At 37.1% G+C, this 18,548-nt stretch overlaps 1 protein-coding gene across 4 annotated transcripts in view; it reads right to left on the minus strand.

Annotated features, from left to right (window-relative positions):
- Positions 1-18,548, minus strand: part of Dock4 (dedicator of cytokinesis 4) — a 492,219-nt gene that overhangs the window by 220,137 nt on the left and 253,534 nt on the right. For all 4 annotated transcript variants that reach the window (XM_029561952.1, XM_017797318.2, XM_008829790.3 and 1 more), the window contains exons 9-11: positions 4,705-4,786; positions 4,122-4,182; positions 440-572 (exon numbers count right to left, since the gene is read on the minus strand). In XM_029561952.1, coding sequence (XP_029417812.1) covers positions 440-572; positions 4,122-4,182; positions 4,705-4,786 — 276 coding nt within the window. The remainder of the gene's footprint in view (positions 1-439; positions 573-4,121; positions 4,183-4,704; positions 4,787-18,548) is intronic.

Raw genomic sequence — 18,548 nt, forward strand, 5'->3', positions numbered from 1 at the left:
CCAAGTTGTTTATGATATGTTGTTGTAGCAGTTCCAACAATTTAATATACCCAGTAAAGGGGTAATGATTTGAACTTCCTTTTTCTAATTCTAATTTACTTATATTTAAAAATATTGTATTTTTATATTCTAAGAACAAATTAATTGTGTAAAGGTAAAGACATGCTAGGTTTATGAATTCTAGGAAGTATTTACATAGGAGATGATCTACCTGTATTGAGAAACTATGAAACTGTCTGTGTTCACTGATACCCAGTGTCATAGTTGCTGTAACAGGTAGTGGCTTGTGGGCTCATTTGTAGCAGGTCTGCAGATTACTAGGGTTTTGACAAATGATTCAAACCCACCTTTTCTGCTGTTGTGCCCATACAAAGTAGCCCAGGCAGAATCCTCAGGTACCCTGGGCTCATAGCAGCCCTACCACATGCACATTTCTTACATGTATACTTTCAGGACGAGGTCATCCTTCGTCTCCCCTGTTAGCAGGTCTGCGATGCTAAGGACTGCACAGCCAAAGGGTCGCCGATACTGAACACTGCAGGCATTCTTTTTTTCTCCTGCTCCCATTCGACCTGTCCAGTTAAGAGGCAATCATGAGCCATGGAGACATGTGATTAGATGCATCTTAAAAACAGACACAGGTAAAAGACAGGTCATATGAAATGAACAGGGTGCTTAGAAGCACACAGCAATGGGGCAACAGATGACTGCACTTTAACACTTCAGTTCAGGACTCCTGTCTTGACCTAGCTGTGTGGGCTTGAGCAAGCAGCTTCAACTCTGGGCATGAAGGAGACACAAGATACATGTAAAACATAAAGCCTGGAACAGATCTCATGTATGGAAAGCATCTTCTAGCTCTGATGATTTGTCAAGGCATCCCAGAGGATCACGGTGCCCAATTCATTTTCTACTTTAAAACATTCCATATTCAAATAACCATTTCAAAGTTTCAACTTTGGTCAGATGTGCTGGCAACACAACTACATGCCTAGGACGTGAGATACTGAGACAAGATTGTGAGTACAAGGTCACCCTTGGACTAAAAAATGGGCAAAAGAAGTCAGGTTTTTTTTTTTTTTTAAGCATTTTAAGAATTTTAAAAGTCACATTTTCATGATGCAGTTCTAATGAGTAATGACTAAATGAGTATTCCTCCTACCACAGGCCACAGGTAATTACTACCTCAGTTCACTTCTGTTATTTCGGTCTACATAATTACATTTTTTTTTAATTAAAAACTTTAAGGCATATATTTATTGTGCACGGTGATAGCTTTCATAAAGATAATTTCTTTCAAGTATATCATGTACTGACTGTCTACAGAACTTTAATGTAAGTTCTGCCTGCAAACTAAACACCCTCTAATGTCATATTTAAATTTAATTATCAACCAATCATATATTTAGTCAGTAACTGATTTAAAGAAACTTAAAGCTCTGACCATTTGTTAAATAAAAATATTCAGGGTGACATTACACAGTATAATCTTAGTATTATGATTTAAAATACATTTTTTAAATTATTCATTTCTTTGTACATGCAAGACGACAAAATGATCAGGAAATTCCTGAGGAGTGCTTAAAAGTTATTCAATGTGAGAAAAGAAGCTAATGAGTAAAAAATAGAGAGTGAATGAGACCTCTTCTAGCTCTTAATTCCTATAATTTATACAAGGTCATGGCACACTATCTTCCTGTTTTTGTCACTTAATCCTCTTTTTCTCTAGTACTGTATTATAGAAAATGAAGAAAAAGCTGTGGAGGAGGGGGTCTGAGAAGCCCTGGCCTCATAAGCACTGGGGAAGATCTGTACTGAGCTTCATCAATCTCTATCCTTGCCTCTGGAGTTTTGAGCATGCTGTTAGTGTGAAATTCTCTTTCCTGGCTCTGTGGGCACAACTTTGGAGACCAAGGCTATATCAGAGAGATTTGATGCCAGCTTTGGTGTTTCCAATTGTAAGGCTGAAAGGAATTCACAGTTCTGGTTGATTTCTAGAAAAATTCTCTAAACAGAAAGGAAGAGTGGGGGAAGACAAATACTGAGCAACCATCCAAAAGGCAAAGGGAAAGCAGGGAGGTTGTAACAGGGTAGGCACGGCTTCTAAAACTACTAGCTTTCCCCCCTTCCCTTCTTTGTTCTTTCCAAATCAAGGACCTGGCCAGAAATTCCCAGAACTGAGGTTTTACTGCTCTTGATTTTGGCAACCAGTAAGGGTCAAGATGCTCTTTTCCCTGTAAAGCAGATCCAATGAACATTCTATAAAAAGCAAGAGGCATCTGTCCTTACAGATAGTCATCTTCCACCCTTTAATTTCACTGCATCAAAAGTGCTGGCAGATTTAAGTCTTAACTTTTCTCAACGTGTTTTACTGTCAATTTCATTTCTACCCAGTCTCAAAACTACAGAACCAATAGATATTTCTGGTATTTTGCAGGTATTTATTTGATCCAGAGGGGTGGGGATGGGTCGGTTATACGTGCTTGAACATTCATTCTGATGATTTAATGAACATGAAAATCTAAGTGAAAAATGACAATTATTAACCAAATACTCTGTATTTGTAATACAGCTCTGTGACGTTATAGTACCGAGGTGGTACTTTCAGCAGTAACTCTACGAGTGAAGGCACTGCTGATGGTTATCACCCCAAATGTACAGGTATTGACTAGAATGTTCTCCAAGCCAAAGAGCTTTACTACTCTAAAGGCTTTAGGAGACCATCTCAGTGTTTCTACAAGTATATTTAAAACAGCATTTTAAGTTACCAACTGGCATTATGATTTAGAATTCAATAAAACCAAAGAAAAAGAAAGTTTTAAAACAAACTACACTCTTGTCACCCTGGAAACAGACAGAGGTTTTATCTCAGAAGTATGAAGCAGCAGAGAGGCCAACTTTTCCACTATTTTAAGAGTCTTTCTAGGTATTTTATCACACATTTATTTACATAAAGAAAAATTAAAGCCCAAAACAGAGCCAAGAGGTAGTACACATCTGTAATCCCAATACTCTGATGTTGAAGCAAGAAAATTGGGTATTTGAGGCCAGCCTAGGCTATACAGTGAGTTGTAGGTCTACCTGGGCTACAAAGTAAGACCATCTCTCACTCAAAACAAAGCAAAAAATACTCCTCAAACAAACAAACAGAAATCAAAACCAGTTTCCTTTTTAAAAAATTAGTAACCCTGTTCCTCAAATATAAAAATAGCTTAAAATAGCTTTTTAGAACACATTTTAATTAGAAGAAAATACAGAAAATCTGTATTCAGAAATGATGTTTTATAATTTCCCTCAAAATACAACATGGCTACTGAATGTGTAAACTAAAACATTACAAAGCAAAGCTGATTTGGCAGGACAGCATGGTAAGCTGCTGCTCTGCTGCAGATGCACTGCTACGCCAGGGGCGCGGCAACACTGGTGAAGGGAGACCAGATGCCCCATGGTTAGCCATAACAGAAAAACTGCAGGCGCCACCAGTCATTTGCCTAGCTGCTGTACGACAAAGTGCCTGATTTTAGAGGGATTTTATGTGATAAAATGAAAGAATATATTTGGCTCTACCAAAATATGTTCTGAGGGAGTGCTGCATTATATGTTCTCATGATCAGGTCAAACTCGAGGAATGTGAGGGTCGACAAAGTTAGAGGAATATTTATTTTGCCCTTCAGATACTTTAATGAACTGGTGATACTACATAAACTAAAAACCATACAGTATCGAGAATCTCAAAAGCCTTTTCTCACACCACATTCTACTACAGAGGTCTGTATCATTCTGCAGGCAGGACAATGCCAGTTGCTATAAAGAGTTCAAAAGTTTGAAGAAGCATAATACCTAAAGGTGGATTTTATTTACAAGTAAAAGACAAATACAAAATGTTTAAATCAAATATGTTCAGGAGGTCCAGTAAAATACAGCCAAGTATTTAACAACTTATATTGAAAGAGGACAAAAATTCTATTTATAGGGAAGGGGTGTGTTTAAAGAGGTCAGAGAATAATTCCCAACCTCTGAGCTTCTTGGATTCAAATTTGGTTCCAGATAGAAAAATAGAATAAGCCACATAGAGACCTCTCCGGTATTGCCACTCGCGCAGTCACAAATGCTGAACTTACCGATTCGGATAATGTGCACGGTGATGTAGATGTCCTTCCTTAGCTCACTGCTACCCAAATCCTACCAAGAAAAAAAGTCTGGTTATCTTAGAACTCACAGTCTGTGCAGCAGCCCTTGAAGAGCACAGCACATTATTTTCACATAAAGACAAGGGCACTCAAAAACATTTGTAATGGGATGCTTGTGGCAGGAGAATATCATTCAAATGCTGTTCTATAAACGTCAGCACAATCAAGTGCAGACTAGTTGATGTCAAAATACTTCAGAACAAAGACTGTTGCTGATTGAGTCTCTCACTCTCCCATTCTTTAATATTTAAGAAGCATGTGGTAGATAGCTAGTACCATGCCAGGCCCAATCACTAAGCTTTGCTAACCAATGGTGCAACAGGATCAACAGTCCTCTAGCAGATGTGTTAAATACTGTGATTAATGACATTCAGAATTCTGGCCACTAATGTCATCTGTGAGCTATTTACAAAGTGTAAGTAGATTCATGATGTTCTCTTAAAATAGCTTATTTTTCCTCAACAGCAAATGTGATTGGAAGGGCATGCCTCTGGATGAGACAAGGCACACTTACCACAAAGAGAGAGCAATGTCGTTCGGGTTTATCCGGGGCTTTGGGAAGCCCATTTCTATTCAGTCTCAAGAAAAATCTTTCACTGTAAGAGAAAAATAGTTTAATACTTTGATAATTAATATTTATCATTTTCTAATTGTTCTTCATCTGTAAAGTTCAACATTTATTAGACCATGATAAATGTGATGCGGAAATTGTTCTTATAAATTAAGAGAATACTGAAGACAATAAGCATTTACTTTATTTCTGATAAAACTGACAAAGCAGTAACTGCATGAATATATATGCAAAAAACTAACTTTTAAATCAACATGGTAAGTGTCCCTGTCAATAACATCATTATTACTATTCTAAACAGCAGAAACAAATGCACGAAATGAGAAAATGGAGCGTAATCCTTCATGGTTTTACACCTAAGATTTTTCTATTGATTTATATCAAACTATGTAATTAAAATTAAGGACAAAATGGCTTTGTAGTTCTTGGTCTTCTAGGTTCATAATTCAAAACACAAACAAAAGTTCCAATTCATGAAAATTAAATTTTCTTTGGCATACAAATAAATGGAAGATTTCAAACTTTTCACTGTATTTAAAAATACAGTTCTATTCAGGTTTAAAGCAAACACAAATGATTCTGTCAATAGGCTAGTAGTAATTCAAGACTATAAGTGTTTGTGAATACTGTATAGATATAATAATGCAAAAGATTATTTATTTATATTCAAACAATTAAAATGATTCTCTACCCAAGAAATATTAATGTACACACTACCTCGAGTTCTAAGCCCTCACTGAATTTCACTAGCTGATGGAAAAATCAAATACCTGGCTGCCTCAGGCAGAAAACACAAAACCAGTATTTACTCATGTGAAATTATCACATGAAGTGGCTTTGGCCAGTTCAGGTTTAGCCTAGGGAACAGACAGAGAAACGGAGTACAGAGCCTAACCTCATCTCTTTCTTTCTTATATTTCGCCTACTCTTGACCTCTCATATGAGAAAGGGCAACCAATACACATTTCTATGTGGCCATTTCCAGTTCTATTTTCAAGCTTTTCCCACAGAGCAGGTGGCTGATAAGGCATGAATGGAAAGATAAATTGCTCCAAGTTTCCTCAATTGAAACTAAAATCTCCATATATTAGTCTGGAATGTAGGCTGGGAATGGCAGAAACAAGTGAGGGTGTAAACTTAAGTTAGTATCAACCAATGATCCTCTACTTATATATTTTTTAAAGACCATACGGTCTCTTCACAGTTAAAAAAATTCACTATTATTTCAAAATTTATAAATGATCAAAGGAAATACATAAAGATCCATTTTGGGATAAAGGAATTACACTTCAAAATTATCATAGCATTAAGTAATCCTTTTGAGAACTCATCATTTAACAGGTACTCTGCTAAAGTCCTCAAATGGTTTGATTCCCTCTGGAGGTATGTACTATTACACTACCCATTTAATAGATGGGCAAACTAAGACAATAGTTTTGTTCAAGATCACAGAACTGATTTGTGATGGAGTAAGAACAGTATATTACATGTTCATTGAAAACTGGTATACTTAGTTTGGATGCTATAATTAAATTATTCTTTACTCTATAGAAACATTGTGCAAATATTTCCTTAATGTAGAGAAAAATAGGTATGGTAGTGAATACTTATGAGCTTAAGCACTTGTGAGGCTGAGGTCAAAGATTGCTATGAATCTGAGGCCAGCCTGGGTTACATAACAGGATCCTGTACCAAAAATACAAAGAGGGAAAAAGAAAAAGAAAAATGCATGGTCATTCATGTATTTGGGAAAGCAGATACACAATAGAAGCCACATACATGGTTAAACCCGGTCTGAAGATTTCAGGGTAACATTTGCCATATCCTTCCTGTGTAACAGGAATGAAGAAAGCACAAATCTTGATTTGGCAGGTTTCAAAGCAGTTCTTGGTTGCAATTTGTTCCCAGGCATAATTTTTGTTCAATGAAACTATGACTTGGGAAATAAAGTATTCTACTACACAAAGGCAGCATTCCAAAAAGATTGAAGAATTCGATCTTACTTAGTCAAAACTGCTAAGGTTTAAGACTGGTCATCAGTCACTGATGTGGAATTCTGAATTATATTTTAGCACTCAACATAAGCAGTGTGCTTTCCCCTCTTCCAGATCATGGACAGGGTGTGCCACTTTATATTTTTGAAATGTGCTTCTGCAAGAGGCTCTTCTTTATCTTCACTGAAACACTTGAGAAAATTTCACATTATCTTTTGCCAGGACAGTCAAAAATGATGAACATCAATTGAACTAATATGCCAAAATCCATCAGACAGTTTAGATATTAAAACCTCAATTTTAATACTGTTATAAGATACTACTATTCTACAGAAGCCTGCAAGTTTCACAAATATTTAGGTAAAATAGTTTCTAAAGTATCCTGTTTCAAAAGAGATTCTTTTTGCTCTGTCACTTTTTAAAAAATCATTTGTAAAAATTTTTAATAACTACATGATTAGAAGAAGCATTTCACTACAGATTTAGCTGAGTCTAGGAGAATAATAAAGCACACTTCTGATTATGTCAGTAAGTGTGTTTCTGGGATCTGTAAGATCACAGTGTCTCTGATATATACTATCAGGTGGTTGTGGAGCTGTGGGTGGTAAGACATGGTTAGAGCCAGTAGCCTTTGGAAGTGTATCCTGAAAGACTATGTATTTTTCTGGCTCCTTCATGTCTCTGTTTCTAGGTTACCATGGGTCACACATTCTCATTAATATGATGCTGCTTGACCTTAGGCCCCCATGCATCTGATTATTACTAGTCATAATCGGTTGCACTTGGATCCCTGGTGCCTGTGTATGTCTATGAAGTCATCGGGTAGATTTCAATGGTAATGTTTATCACCTCTACTAATTAGCATGACGTAAATTTCCATGCTTCCTCCTCAAATATAATACATTTTTAAAATTTTGTTGATTTTTTTTGTGTATGTGCTCTGTCACTTTTAACTTCACTAGTCTAGACAGAATCCTGATTATGTGCATATTATACTATATCATATCCTATTTCCGAAAGAATATCAATATGTACTAAGTCGATGACAAATCCCCAAGTTTAAGCATGCCTGAAGGGGGATATAAAAATAGGCTGAAGATGGGTACTGTGGAGTGTGCAAATAAGTCATTTGCAATTTATTAAAAAACACAGTTGTCTTAAAAGGGGAAAAAAAAACCCCAGAAAACTCTTGCCCTATTAAACCATTGTTTGTTTATTTGATGATACATTGTTATACAAGCTCAGTTTCCTTTCAATTTTAGTGATAAGCAACTACTCAATCTGCAAATAGTTTTAGAATAAAAAGAGGATCTTTAGTAATGCATTTCAGAATCTTTGAATGTAATTCCTCATTCGCACATTTAGAGAATACTAGAACATATGCCTCTTGAGCCAGGAGGAAAAACGAGCAAGTCACGGCTGCTTTGTTCCACTGCATCCAACAGCCTCCGAACTCTCCATGTCATGTTTTGTGGCTGCATACAAGACTATTTCTGACACTGTGTCTTGGGCTTGTTTCTACTGCAATCCTCCAGTAAGTCTGATAGAGAAATAAATTAGTTTTCGTAAACTTATATAGTGTCTGATTACATGATGTGCATAACTCCATTAAATAATTTATACTACTTTCCTAATCACAAGAACTTTGTGTGTCTTTCTTATATTATGAGCAATCCAAATACAGGTTGATAATTAGCAATATGCACATATTCAGCTTCTACCAAAGATTTAGCATTTTTTTCATTAGACTAAACAGTCTTTTATAGCAAAACAAAGAAAAAATCCAGGTTGTTAGAAAGCTTTAATTCTCTTTCCACATTGTCTACCTCCTACATAATGCCTGTAAAATAATATTTATGGTAGGAAAATACAAAATTTTCCAGAAATTTTTCTTCTTCATAATCAGATATGAGAATCACATAATTACCTTATGGTAGCTCTGGATTCTAGATCATTCTACTTACTCCTGTCCTTGTGGACATTTTACATGTTCATAACAGAATAATAAATACAGTATGTCATAGTATTTAAAAAGTAAGTATAGCCGGGCGTGGCGGCACACGCCTTTAATCCCAGCACTCAGGAGCAGGAGGCAGAGGCAGGTGGATCCTCTGTGAGTTTGAGGCCAGCCTGGTCTACAGAGTGAGTTCCAGAAAGCTGGAGCTACAGGGAGACCCTGTCTCAAAAAGACCAAAAAAAAAATAAAAAAAAAAATAAAAAAATAAATCTAGTGACATAATGCTTTCTAATGCTTTCGTCTTCAAGATTAATCAATAGAATATACCCAGAAAAACTGAGAAATAAGAGTTGATATTATTACCAGCAGAGAAAAAAGTCATGATTTGACTTCCTCATCTATTACCATGTTCTTCCAGAGCAAATACCACTGCAAGAGAAATTTAGCATCCACCTGAATTCTCTATGTGAGCATTAGAAACTATGACTCTATAAATCCCACTGACTAATGCTTTCTTTAGAAATAAAGAACAAATCACAATTATTTATTATTTATAGCATATCTTCTTCCAACAAGAATTTGAGAAGAAAACCAAGACAATGAAATAAGAATATAAATAAACATCCCTAGCAGGCCCCTCGGGGAACAATAATGAAGGCAACTATGCACTTTGAGTCAGACTCTGCAATTTAGGCTTTACAAAGATCTCACTTAATTCTGACACTCATCTTATAGGGTACAAACCACTGCCATGACACATGAGAAAACTGGGGCTTAAGCTATGGGGTAAGTTGGCCAAAGGTGCATGAATAGTCAAGGATGGAGCCAAATGATGAACATCTAGAATCTGACTACAGAGTCTTGGCTCATAACCAAAATAGTATCCTGTCTTTGAAAAAGTACTTCAGAAATGGACAAGGAAGAGCAAAGACTATGTTATAAGGAATAAAAGTTTTTAAAGAGTACTCTCAATAAAACTTAAAAATAAAAAAAATGTATAAGGCCAAAAGAGAAATTCAAGCTACAATATATCCATGTTAGTAAAGCTATTCCTGAGGTTGCCTGCTCAGACAGATTACTTAATTCTGATTTACTAAATGAGACCTCTAAAATTGAAAACCACATTTCTACAGCGTAGTTCAACAGAGACGTTACTGGTGACACAGATACCAAGAGAAGCATAGCAAGGAGCTGAAGAGACTGTTGCCTGGCTTCCTTTCCTTACCAGGGTGTCCCAGTTCTCCACTTTCTTCCTCACCACTCTGCATCAGGCATCTTTTGGTTACAAAGGCCATACCTAAGGTCTGAGAGAATGCCAGGCCAGATCTGGTTCTTTGCAGCCTTTGGAGTAATACTATTAAGTGGCCCTCCAACAGGATGTATCTATACGGTCTGCTCCATTCAAAAGCAATACAATTAAAGATACTAATGACCACTGCCAGACATTTTGATATTTATATGACATTTATTTTATATTTCAAAGGATTTATACTCTTTGAGAGATTTTATATTTTCATATTGGATTCATTTTACCACTAAGTCATTTCACTTAAAAATTAACTAAGGATTTAATGCATATGAAAATTACACAACATGAACATTATCCAAATACATGAACTAGTTGCTATCTTGGCTTGAACCAGGTGGTGAAAAATATTCATGTATTAACTAATCCATAAAAAATACATATAAAGAATGTTTTAAAATAGTTTTGGACAATTAAACCACTTAAAACTGATTTACAGTCACCAAGTTAGCAATAACAAGAGAGGTCATGTTTTTATAAAGTAACTGGAAAAACAAGGGAAGTGTCCCGATCTTTTATACTCACACAAACCAATCACCGTAAAACCAAGTCAAACCTCCAGGTAGTGTCTTTGAACAGCAAAGCCATCTGTCTTAAATTAATGCTGCATGAGAAGGTAGCGATTGATGCCTCTTCTACAGGGAGGAGGTGAGGAGGGAGACACACCGGAAGTGGAGGAAGAAGCAGTGGAAGCACCGAGGTGGCTCAATGCTGTGGACCAAGGAGCCTCCCTCTAGAAGGCAATGGAATGCAACTGGAAGCTAGCCTCAGTGGCTTCTCTGGCACTGTGCCTGCTCTTTCTCAAATGCTTTTTTATTAACAGTGCAAGATGTTGCCAACAATGTTTTATGAGAGAATGGAACATGCCACACCACAACATACCAACCTGGCACAAGGTTTGCTGGGCCAAAGGCAACTAAGAAACAGCAGCTGCAGAAAGCCTCTCTGTCTTCAGTCTGCCTAGAAGCAGGACACTGATAACAGAGAAAAAAGGCCCCAGCCCCCGACACCTGGGAGAACAGTGTTCACCAGTGAAGACTACATTAGGCCTTTTGGACCTGGAGGTGCCACATTAACCATCTTTACTAACCACCCGTTGCCATTTATTTGCCTTCCACAAATTGCTGCCCCTTAGAAACTCAATGCCTTCTCTTGTCTAATCACTTCCCTAAAAATGTACTGTTCTTTTTTGAAGATGCAATGTAAGCTGGAATTCAAAGTCATCTCTGAGATTTTCTCATTCCATGGCTATCTCCTATAAATAGATAAAATATTCATCATCAACACCACCATCATCATCTTTTTTAAAAAGTTTAATTAGAAAATTTGTAGCAAAATAGAAGGAACAAAAATGGTATTCTCTCATTCAGCACATCCAGCACAAATCAGTGTCCAGTCATGTCCAATTTCTACTTCACTGCTGGCTTATAGAATCAAAAGAGAAGCCCAACTCTCAAATGACTGCCTGAAAAGGTCAACATTTACTGGATTCCTATGGAATATAGAAATGATTCCTGCTACTTCAATATGCAGAAAGCTGAATTCACACATCCATCATGGAAAAAAAAGATAAAAACTATACTCTCGTTCTTTTCTTTTTAAATTACTGTTTCTTATTCTCAATTCTAAATATTATAATATACTCAAACATGTATTTGCTTATATATGTACATGTGTGTATATACAGGCTAGGATCCATATATGAGGGAAAACATGCAGTTTTTTGCTTTCTGAGATTGGGTGACTTCACATAATATTATATATTCTAGGTCCATCCATTTGGCTGTGAATTATTCAATTTATTTTTCTTTGGAGCTAAATAATATTCATGGGGGTACAAATAGCCCTACAGTAAGGTATGGAGTTCTCTGGGTATATGCCCAAGAGCGAGAGAGTTGGGTCACACAGTAGCTCTACTTTTAACTTTTTGAGGAACCTCCAAACTGATTTCTATGACAGTACTATTTTGCATTCCCACTAGCAGAGAATAGGTGTTCCTCTTTCTCCACATCCTTTCCAACATTTGTTGTTGGATTTCTTGATAATAACCATTCTGATTGGGGTAAGGTGGTACCTCAAAGTTGTTTTAATTTGTATTTCTATGAATTTTTTTTTTTTTTTAAGACAAGGTCTCACTATGTATCCCTGGCAGGTCTTACTCACTATGCATATGTAGACCAGGCTGGGAGATCTGTCTACCTTTTTAAGACAAGGTCTCACTATGTATCCCTGGCAGGTCTTGAACTCACAGAGATCTGTCTGCTCTGGGGTAGCTGCGGGACCTCGGGATTTGGTGTTCATGATGGCTGGAGGATGAAGGATTCCAGGAGAATGACTGAACAGTGGAAACAAGAGACCCACTGCCCTTCTTGCCTAGGGGCCCTTGACCCCAATGATTGCAACTTTCTTCTGAAACCCCCAGTTCCAATCAGGAAGTCCTTATTTAATAAAGCAGGACAGCTAAAAAAATTTCTCTATGCTGAAAGGACTGGTTCCATTAAAGCTCCATTTTAGACCCCAAGTCAGTATTGCTGTCTTTTATGACAGTCTTGAATACCCTGAAACAGGCAACAAACTCCTCACACCCCAGGGACAAAGACTTTACTTTCCCCCTTTCTTCTCTCAACCACATGGCCAATACCAATGACAGAGCTTTTCTTTGGTAATAAATGAAAGCAAGTCCTCAAGCAAGTCTCCTAGGCCATTGGTGTGTTTTATAATTTTAAAACCAAACTAACATTACGGTCATGAGCCTGTGTGACTAAAGGGAAATGGAAAGAGGAAGACCCTGGCAACCAGACAGCCCACAGTCATTTACCTAAGAAGGAAACAGACTGTGCTTTTTAATATCTAAGCCTAGATTCACTTTATAAATATGAGTATGGCAGTCTAAACAACCAAATGATCTGATGGCTTTGTTAGAGAAGTAAAGGATTTAGCTTTAGACTATTACAAAAGAGGACACATTTTAAAGCTATAGCCAAGTTCACTGCCAATTTTGGCTATCAAAATCAGTTTTCAGGATGATCTTAAACCACTTCATGTGACTTTTCTTTGGAGAACAAAACATATGAAATGAAACTCTCTATAGGGAGACAGATTTCAATGACAAAAGGAATGCAATTTTCTCAAAATTATAAATAAACGATTCCATCATCTACTGTTTCATTTTGCCTGAGCAATTACCAGACTAAAAAGTTGGTGAATTAAGGAAATGATTCTGGCTGCCTGTTAATTTAAGACAGACATTCAGAAAGACAGAAATCCCAAAATGTTTCTCTAGTACCATTCTTAGAAAGGGGAATACTATATAACTAAATGGTTTAGGGGGAAAAAAAAAACCCAAAAATTTGCTTTAAGGCTGTTCTTCAGGATTCCAGTAGCAGCAAATAATCCCAAAAACTGTCAAGAGAGGTTACAGGAAAGTAAAAAAGCTTCTACAGAGCAAAGAAACAACCACCAGAGAGAAGAGACAGCCTACAGAAAAGGAAAAAAGTCTTTGTCAAATACACATCAGACAGAGACCAATATCTAGAGTGCATAAAGAACTACACAAATTAAAATTTGTATCCCCTCAAATCCCCTCAAATTAATGAATTAATGAAATGCAGTCTAATGAATAGACTGCTCCTTGAATGGCTAATAAATATTTGAAAAATTGCTCAACACCTTTAGCTATCTCAGGAGCTATCATGAAGAAAACAAATAACAAATGCTAGCAAGTTTGCAGAGAAAGAGGAGCTCTGATACATGGTGTAGGAATATGGAAATCAGTATGAAAGTTTCTCAAAAAATTAAAAATAGAACTACCATGATCTAGCTACATGATTTTTGGGTCTGTAACCCAAAGATTCTAAGTCAGAGATTCTTGCATATCCATGTTTATTTCTGCACTATTCACAATAGCTAAAATAACAAAAAACAAAAAACCAGAATTAGCCTATATGTCCATCAACAAATAAATAGATAAAGAAAATGTACTGTATATACAAAACAGACTTTCTTCTCTTGAAAAGAAAAATGAAATCATGACTTTTGTAGGAAAATAGAACTGGTGAATCATTTCGCTTAGCAAAAGAGCGCAAACTCGGAAAGACAAGCACCACATCCTGTCTGGTATGCAGAGCTGAGATTTAAGTGTGGATGTAGGCATGTGAGTATGTGTATATGTTTCTATCTGTATGCCTGTGTGTGTGTTGGAGATGAAACTATAAAGTGAACTACAGGGGTGGGGAGTAAAGTGATCCATGAGAAATGTACATGGAAAAAGGCTACTTAACGAGGAAGAAGGGGTCAGCAAGAGGTCAACAGGAGGTGGAGAGAGGAGGTAAAGGGGGCAGGTAGATGAATTAGAACAAAGTATAATGACACATGTTTTGAAAAATCCCATAACAAAATCTATTATTTTCTATGCTAACTTAGAAAATTAATTGAAAAAAAAAAAAAAAAAAACAAGACATTGGGGTAGCCCAAAGTGTTAGAGAAAGCATGGTTGGAAAAGAGATACGAAGAAAAGGAGAGGTTACCCTTTACTGAAGAATTCAGAAAATCGAGCAAGACTTACAGAAACCTCAGGTCTGTAATGGGTCCCTAAGTATGCTGATAAGATCTGGGTCAACAAGGAAATGGGACATGAAACAGGTCTGTCTGAAGACAGTGTCTTAGTTGGCTTATTCCTCTCAGAATTTACATAATTTGATCATTGTAAACACTGTATCTTTGACATTCTGTGAGGGAAAAATCAGTCTGATCTATATACGGTAATTATTCTGACTTTGTGAAGAACATCTCTTTGTTAGGAGACTGTTTAATAAGGAATGTTAAAAGTAAAGTGAACCGAATTTTTTCATAAGTACTTTGCGGTGAAGTAGGGAATTTTTTGAAAAGGCTAAAAAACCTTAAATGAAAACAGAATAACAAAAATCCATGTAAATCAAGCCCTTAAAACAAATCAATCACACACTTATTATCCCAAAATGATTTTTTAAAATTTTATTATTTTTATTTTATGTGTATGAGTATATTGCCTGCATGTATGTGAGGGCACCCCGTGCCGTGCAATGCCGAGGAGGTCAGAAGGGGGCTTCAGATTTCCCTGGAACTGGAGTTAAGGACAGTTCGTAGCCGCCATACGGGTGCTGGGAATCGAACCTGGGTCTTCTGCAAGAGCAGTCAGTGCTCTTAACCACTGAGCCACCTCTCCAGCCCCCCAAAATGATTTTTTTTAATGAAAATAAGTTCAAGGTGTGGTGGCACATGGCTATAATCCCAGCACTCTAGAGGCAGAAGCAGGAGCATGACTACAAGTGCAAGGCCAGTCTATTTTACAAGTTCTGGTCTACCTAACAAGTTCTAGATCAGCCAGGGCTACAAATGCTAATCTCCAAAACAAACAAACAAACAAACCCCACTCAAATCAGTTCCCTTTCAACAGATAAAAAGGGACAGAAGAACTTACTGGTACATTCTTTATATTCACTACAAATTTTGAAAACTTACATGGAACTTAATAAAGGCAAATAGAAAACATTATTTCACAGACTGGAAAGACTTTTAAAAAATTTAAAAATGTGGCCTGCGGTTTGGTGCATACCTTTAATTCCAATGAAGCAGGTAGATCTCTATGAGTTGAGGCCAGCCTGATCTACATAGTGAGTTCCAGGTCAGCCAGGGCTACATGTGAGATCATGTCTCAAAAAAAAAAAAAAAAAAAAAAAAAAAAAACAGAGTAAAAGGATTTTGATCACCATATTTTTTATATCCCATACCATATAAAGGCATGTTATAGAAACTCTGTCCTTAACATGTTTTTCCTCAACATTTGAACCTAAGTAGAACATAAGATATGAGAAGGCAGGATTTTTTTCCTGTTTTATTCAGTGATATCCTCCACAGATGAGTATGGCCCTGAGGAGGAGAGCAACATTTGTTTATTCACTGAATGAATGCGTGACTGAATAAACCTCAGTAATTCCATGAGAATTGTGTGCAGTACACGATGCATCCCATTTAACTTGCAATCCAAAACCTCCAAGGGGAACTACTTAGGGGTATGCTATACATTTATCTTAGATTTTTATGTACTTTTCAGCATGACAGTATTTGCAAATGGTGGCTCCCTAGAGACAAGTCTGAAAGCGCAGCTCTGATTAGCACAGTGAAACATGAAACAACTCTTCCTGAGCACTCAAAATCCTGAGCTCCCTCTTATTAAGAGGCACCCCCCCCCCGGCTTGGAGTGGAAGGATGATAGCAAAGATTAAGGTACTAATGGCATGATCTCTTGGTGCTTTGCCTCAATAGCAAGGCAAGACTTGAAAGCTTCTTTTAACTGCATCACCCCCCAGCCTATGTCAAGCACTCTGCAAGGTGCTGAGAACACAAAGATGATGAGAGGGTAGAGCCACACCATTAATAATTCCTTTGTCAACGTTGAATCGTTGCAGCATAAATGGTACGGAGTAACAAAGAAGTCCTTGTGAAGTGGTTGTTGTGCGTGGTGGTGATGGTTTATCCTGCAGTGAATTTAGGAAAACTAAATTATTCTGAATTCTTTACAGGGAGCAGCCATAGGGTAGATAAACAGAGAGATGACCAGAATCCTAGTAGGGGTAAAATCACTAACCTGGTCCTCATTTAAAATACATAAGTAGGGGAAAAGAGGGCTTTCTGGTTACCTCATAACATACTCTCGTATTTAAGTAAAAAGAAGCAAATGGTCTAAGTAAACTTTTGGTTTTCTGCAATTCTGATTTTCTAGTCATTTATTATAGTTAATGTAATTATCAATTTAGAAAAATAATTGGCATTATTTATACCACAAAAGAGAAGAAGGGTGGCTCAGTTCTACCCTGAGGGTCTAGATATGAATAAAGCATTTCTTTGCTTGCTCTGTATTTAGACCTCTTCCTTCCTGGTTTCATTAAAATCCCTCCCATTAAAGACATCCAGTATCTGTAAGGCAATTATTATTCATTTCAAATATGTAACTCAAGAGTGAACAAATGGGGAACAAACCACAAATCTGATTAACTCAGAAGTGACAACAATCCCAGTTTTCACACACCTGCTGGAGCAATTAAATGATGGAGAAGAGGAAGGGTTGGAAGCCCTTGTGCTTTTTAAAAAGAGGCCCCAGGGAAGGCTGCTGTGGGTCACTGCCAGGCAGACACCCACAGTAGATCTGTGCCAACATGTCTAGACACAGCAGGAAACACTCTGGGCCTGATAGGATGGCTGATACTGCCACAATTCAAGGAGGGTCTCTGAATGCCTCCATCTATTTTTGTTCTGTGTACCGTGATCCTAGCTTGTCTGACAGGGCATTTTTCCCTACATTGGTGCTTTCCTTTGAAGAGCTTACAGTTTTTAGTGAACTTTGTAACATGAAGTTAGAAAAACAGATGTAGGCCTACAATCTTTCAAAGTAAAAAAAAAATAAATGTTCCCAATTTATGTAAAAATGTAAATGTTGAACTTGTGTGATCATACTGTGGTAAGCCTCAAATGATGAAGAAGACATTCTAGCACGATGCACCGAGTAATTAAAACTCTTATTGGTTCTGCTTTATATACTACCATATAGACACAAAAATATTGGCATTTCCCCCCTTATCTGAGCCAAATAAGGCTCTTAGATTATGTCAGCCTCTGAAAAGAATTACTGGAAGCTATGAAAACCATTTCTTAGCCTCCCCTTACCTGGACAAAGAATTCTATTTTGGATTTTTTTCCCTTTGTGGTATTTCAGGATCCAGCTCCACCTTGATATTGATCCTCATTTCCTAAGGACTTCTGGCAAAAGCTAATGTGGGCAACTGGATTGGATAGCACTTTCAGACCCTCCCACGGATGGGTCCCTCACAGTACACAGCAATCCATTATTCCTAAGGAAATCATTTCCTATCATATTCCTGTTTCTACACACTTGAGTATTGATTGATTGATTTTTATTTTTATTTTATGTTTATGAGTGTATTGCCTACATGTAGGTAAGTGCACCCGTGTCATGCAATGCCCATGGAGGATGAAAGAGGTCGTTGGATCCCCTGGAACTGGAGTTACGGACAGTTGTTAGTTGCCATGTGGGTGCTGGGATTCGAACCCAGGTCTTCTGCAAGAACAACCAGTGTTCTTAACTGCTGAGCCATCTCTCTAGCCCTGATTTATTTGGTTTCATTTCATGTGTTTGAATTTTTGGCTTGAATGTATGTAAGTGCACCGCAGGGGGAGTATCAGATCCCCTGGAACCAAAGTTACAGATGGTTGTTAGCTGTCCTGTGGGTGCTGGAATCAAACCCAAGTCTTCTGCAAGAGCAGTCAGTGCTCTTAACCTCTGAGTCATCTCTCCAGCCCTGAGTATTTATTTTTTTTTACTAAAGAATCATCAGTTTATTTTAAATTGAGAGGCTACAGCTTACCAATTATTTAGAATCCTTTTAAAATCTTTTAACAAAATAGAGCTAGTATAGTTTGTTATTCTAAAAGTAAGTTATGCTCAAAGAATAATGGGAGCATGTAAAAATGACAC

Source organism: Nannospalax galili, unplaced genomic scaffold (genome assembly GCF_000622305.1).
Source record: "Nannospalax galili isolate Female #2095 unplaced genomic scaffold, S.galili_v1.0 scaffold674, whole genome shotgun sequence".
Lineage (NCBI taxonomy): Eukaryota > Metazoa > Chordata > Mammalia > Rodentia > Spalacidae > Nannospalax > Nannospalax galili.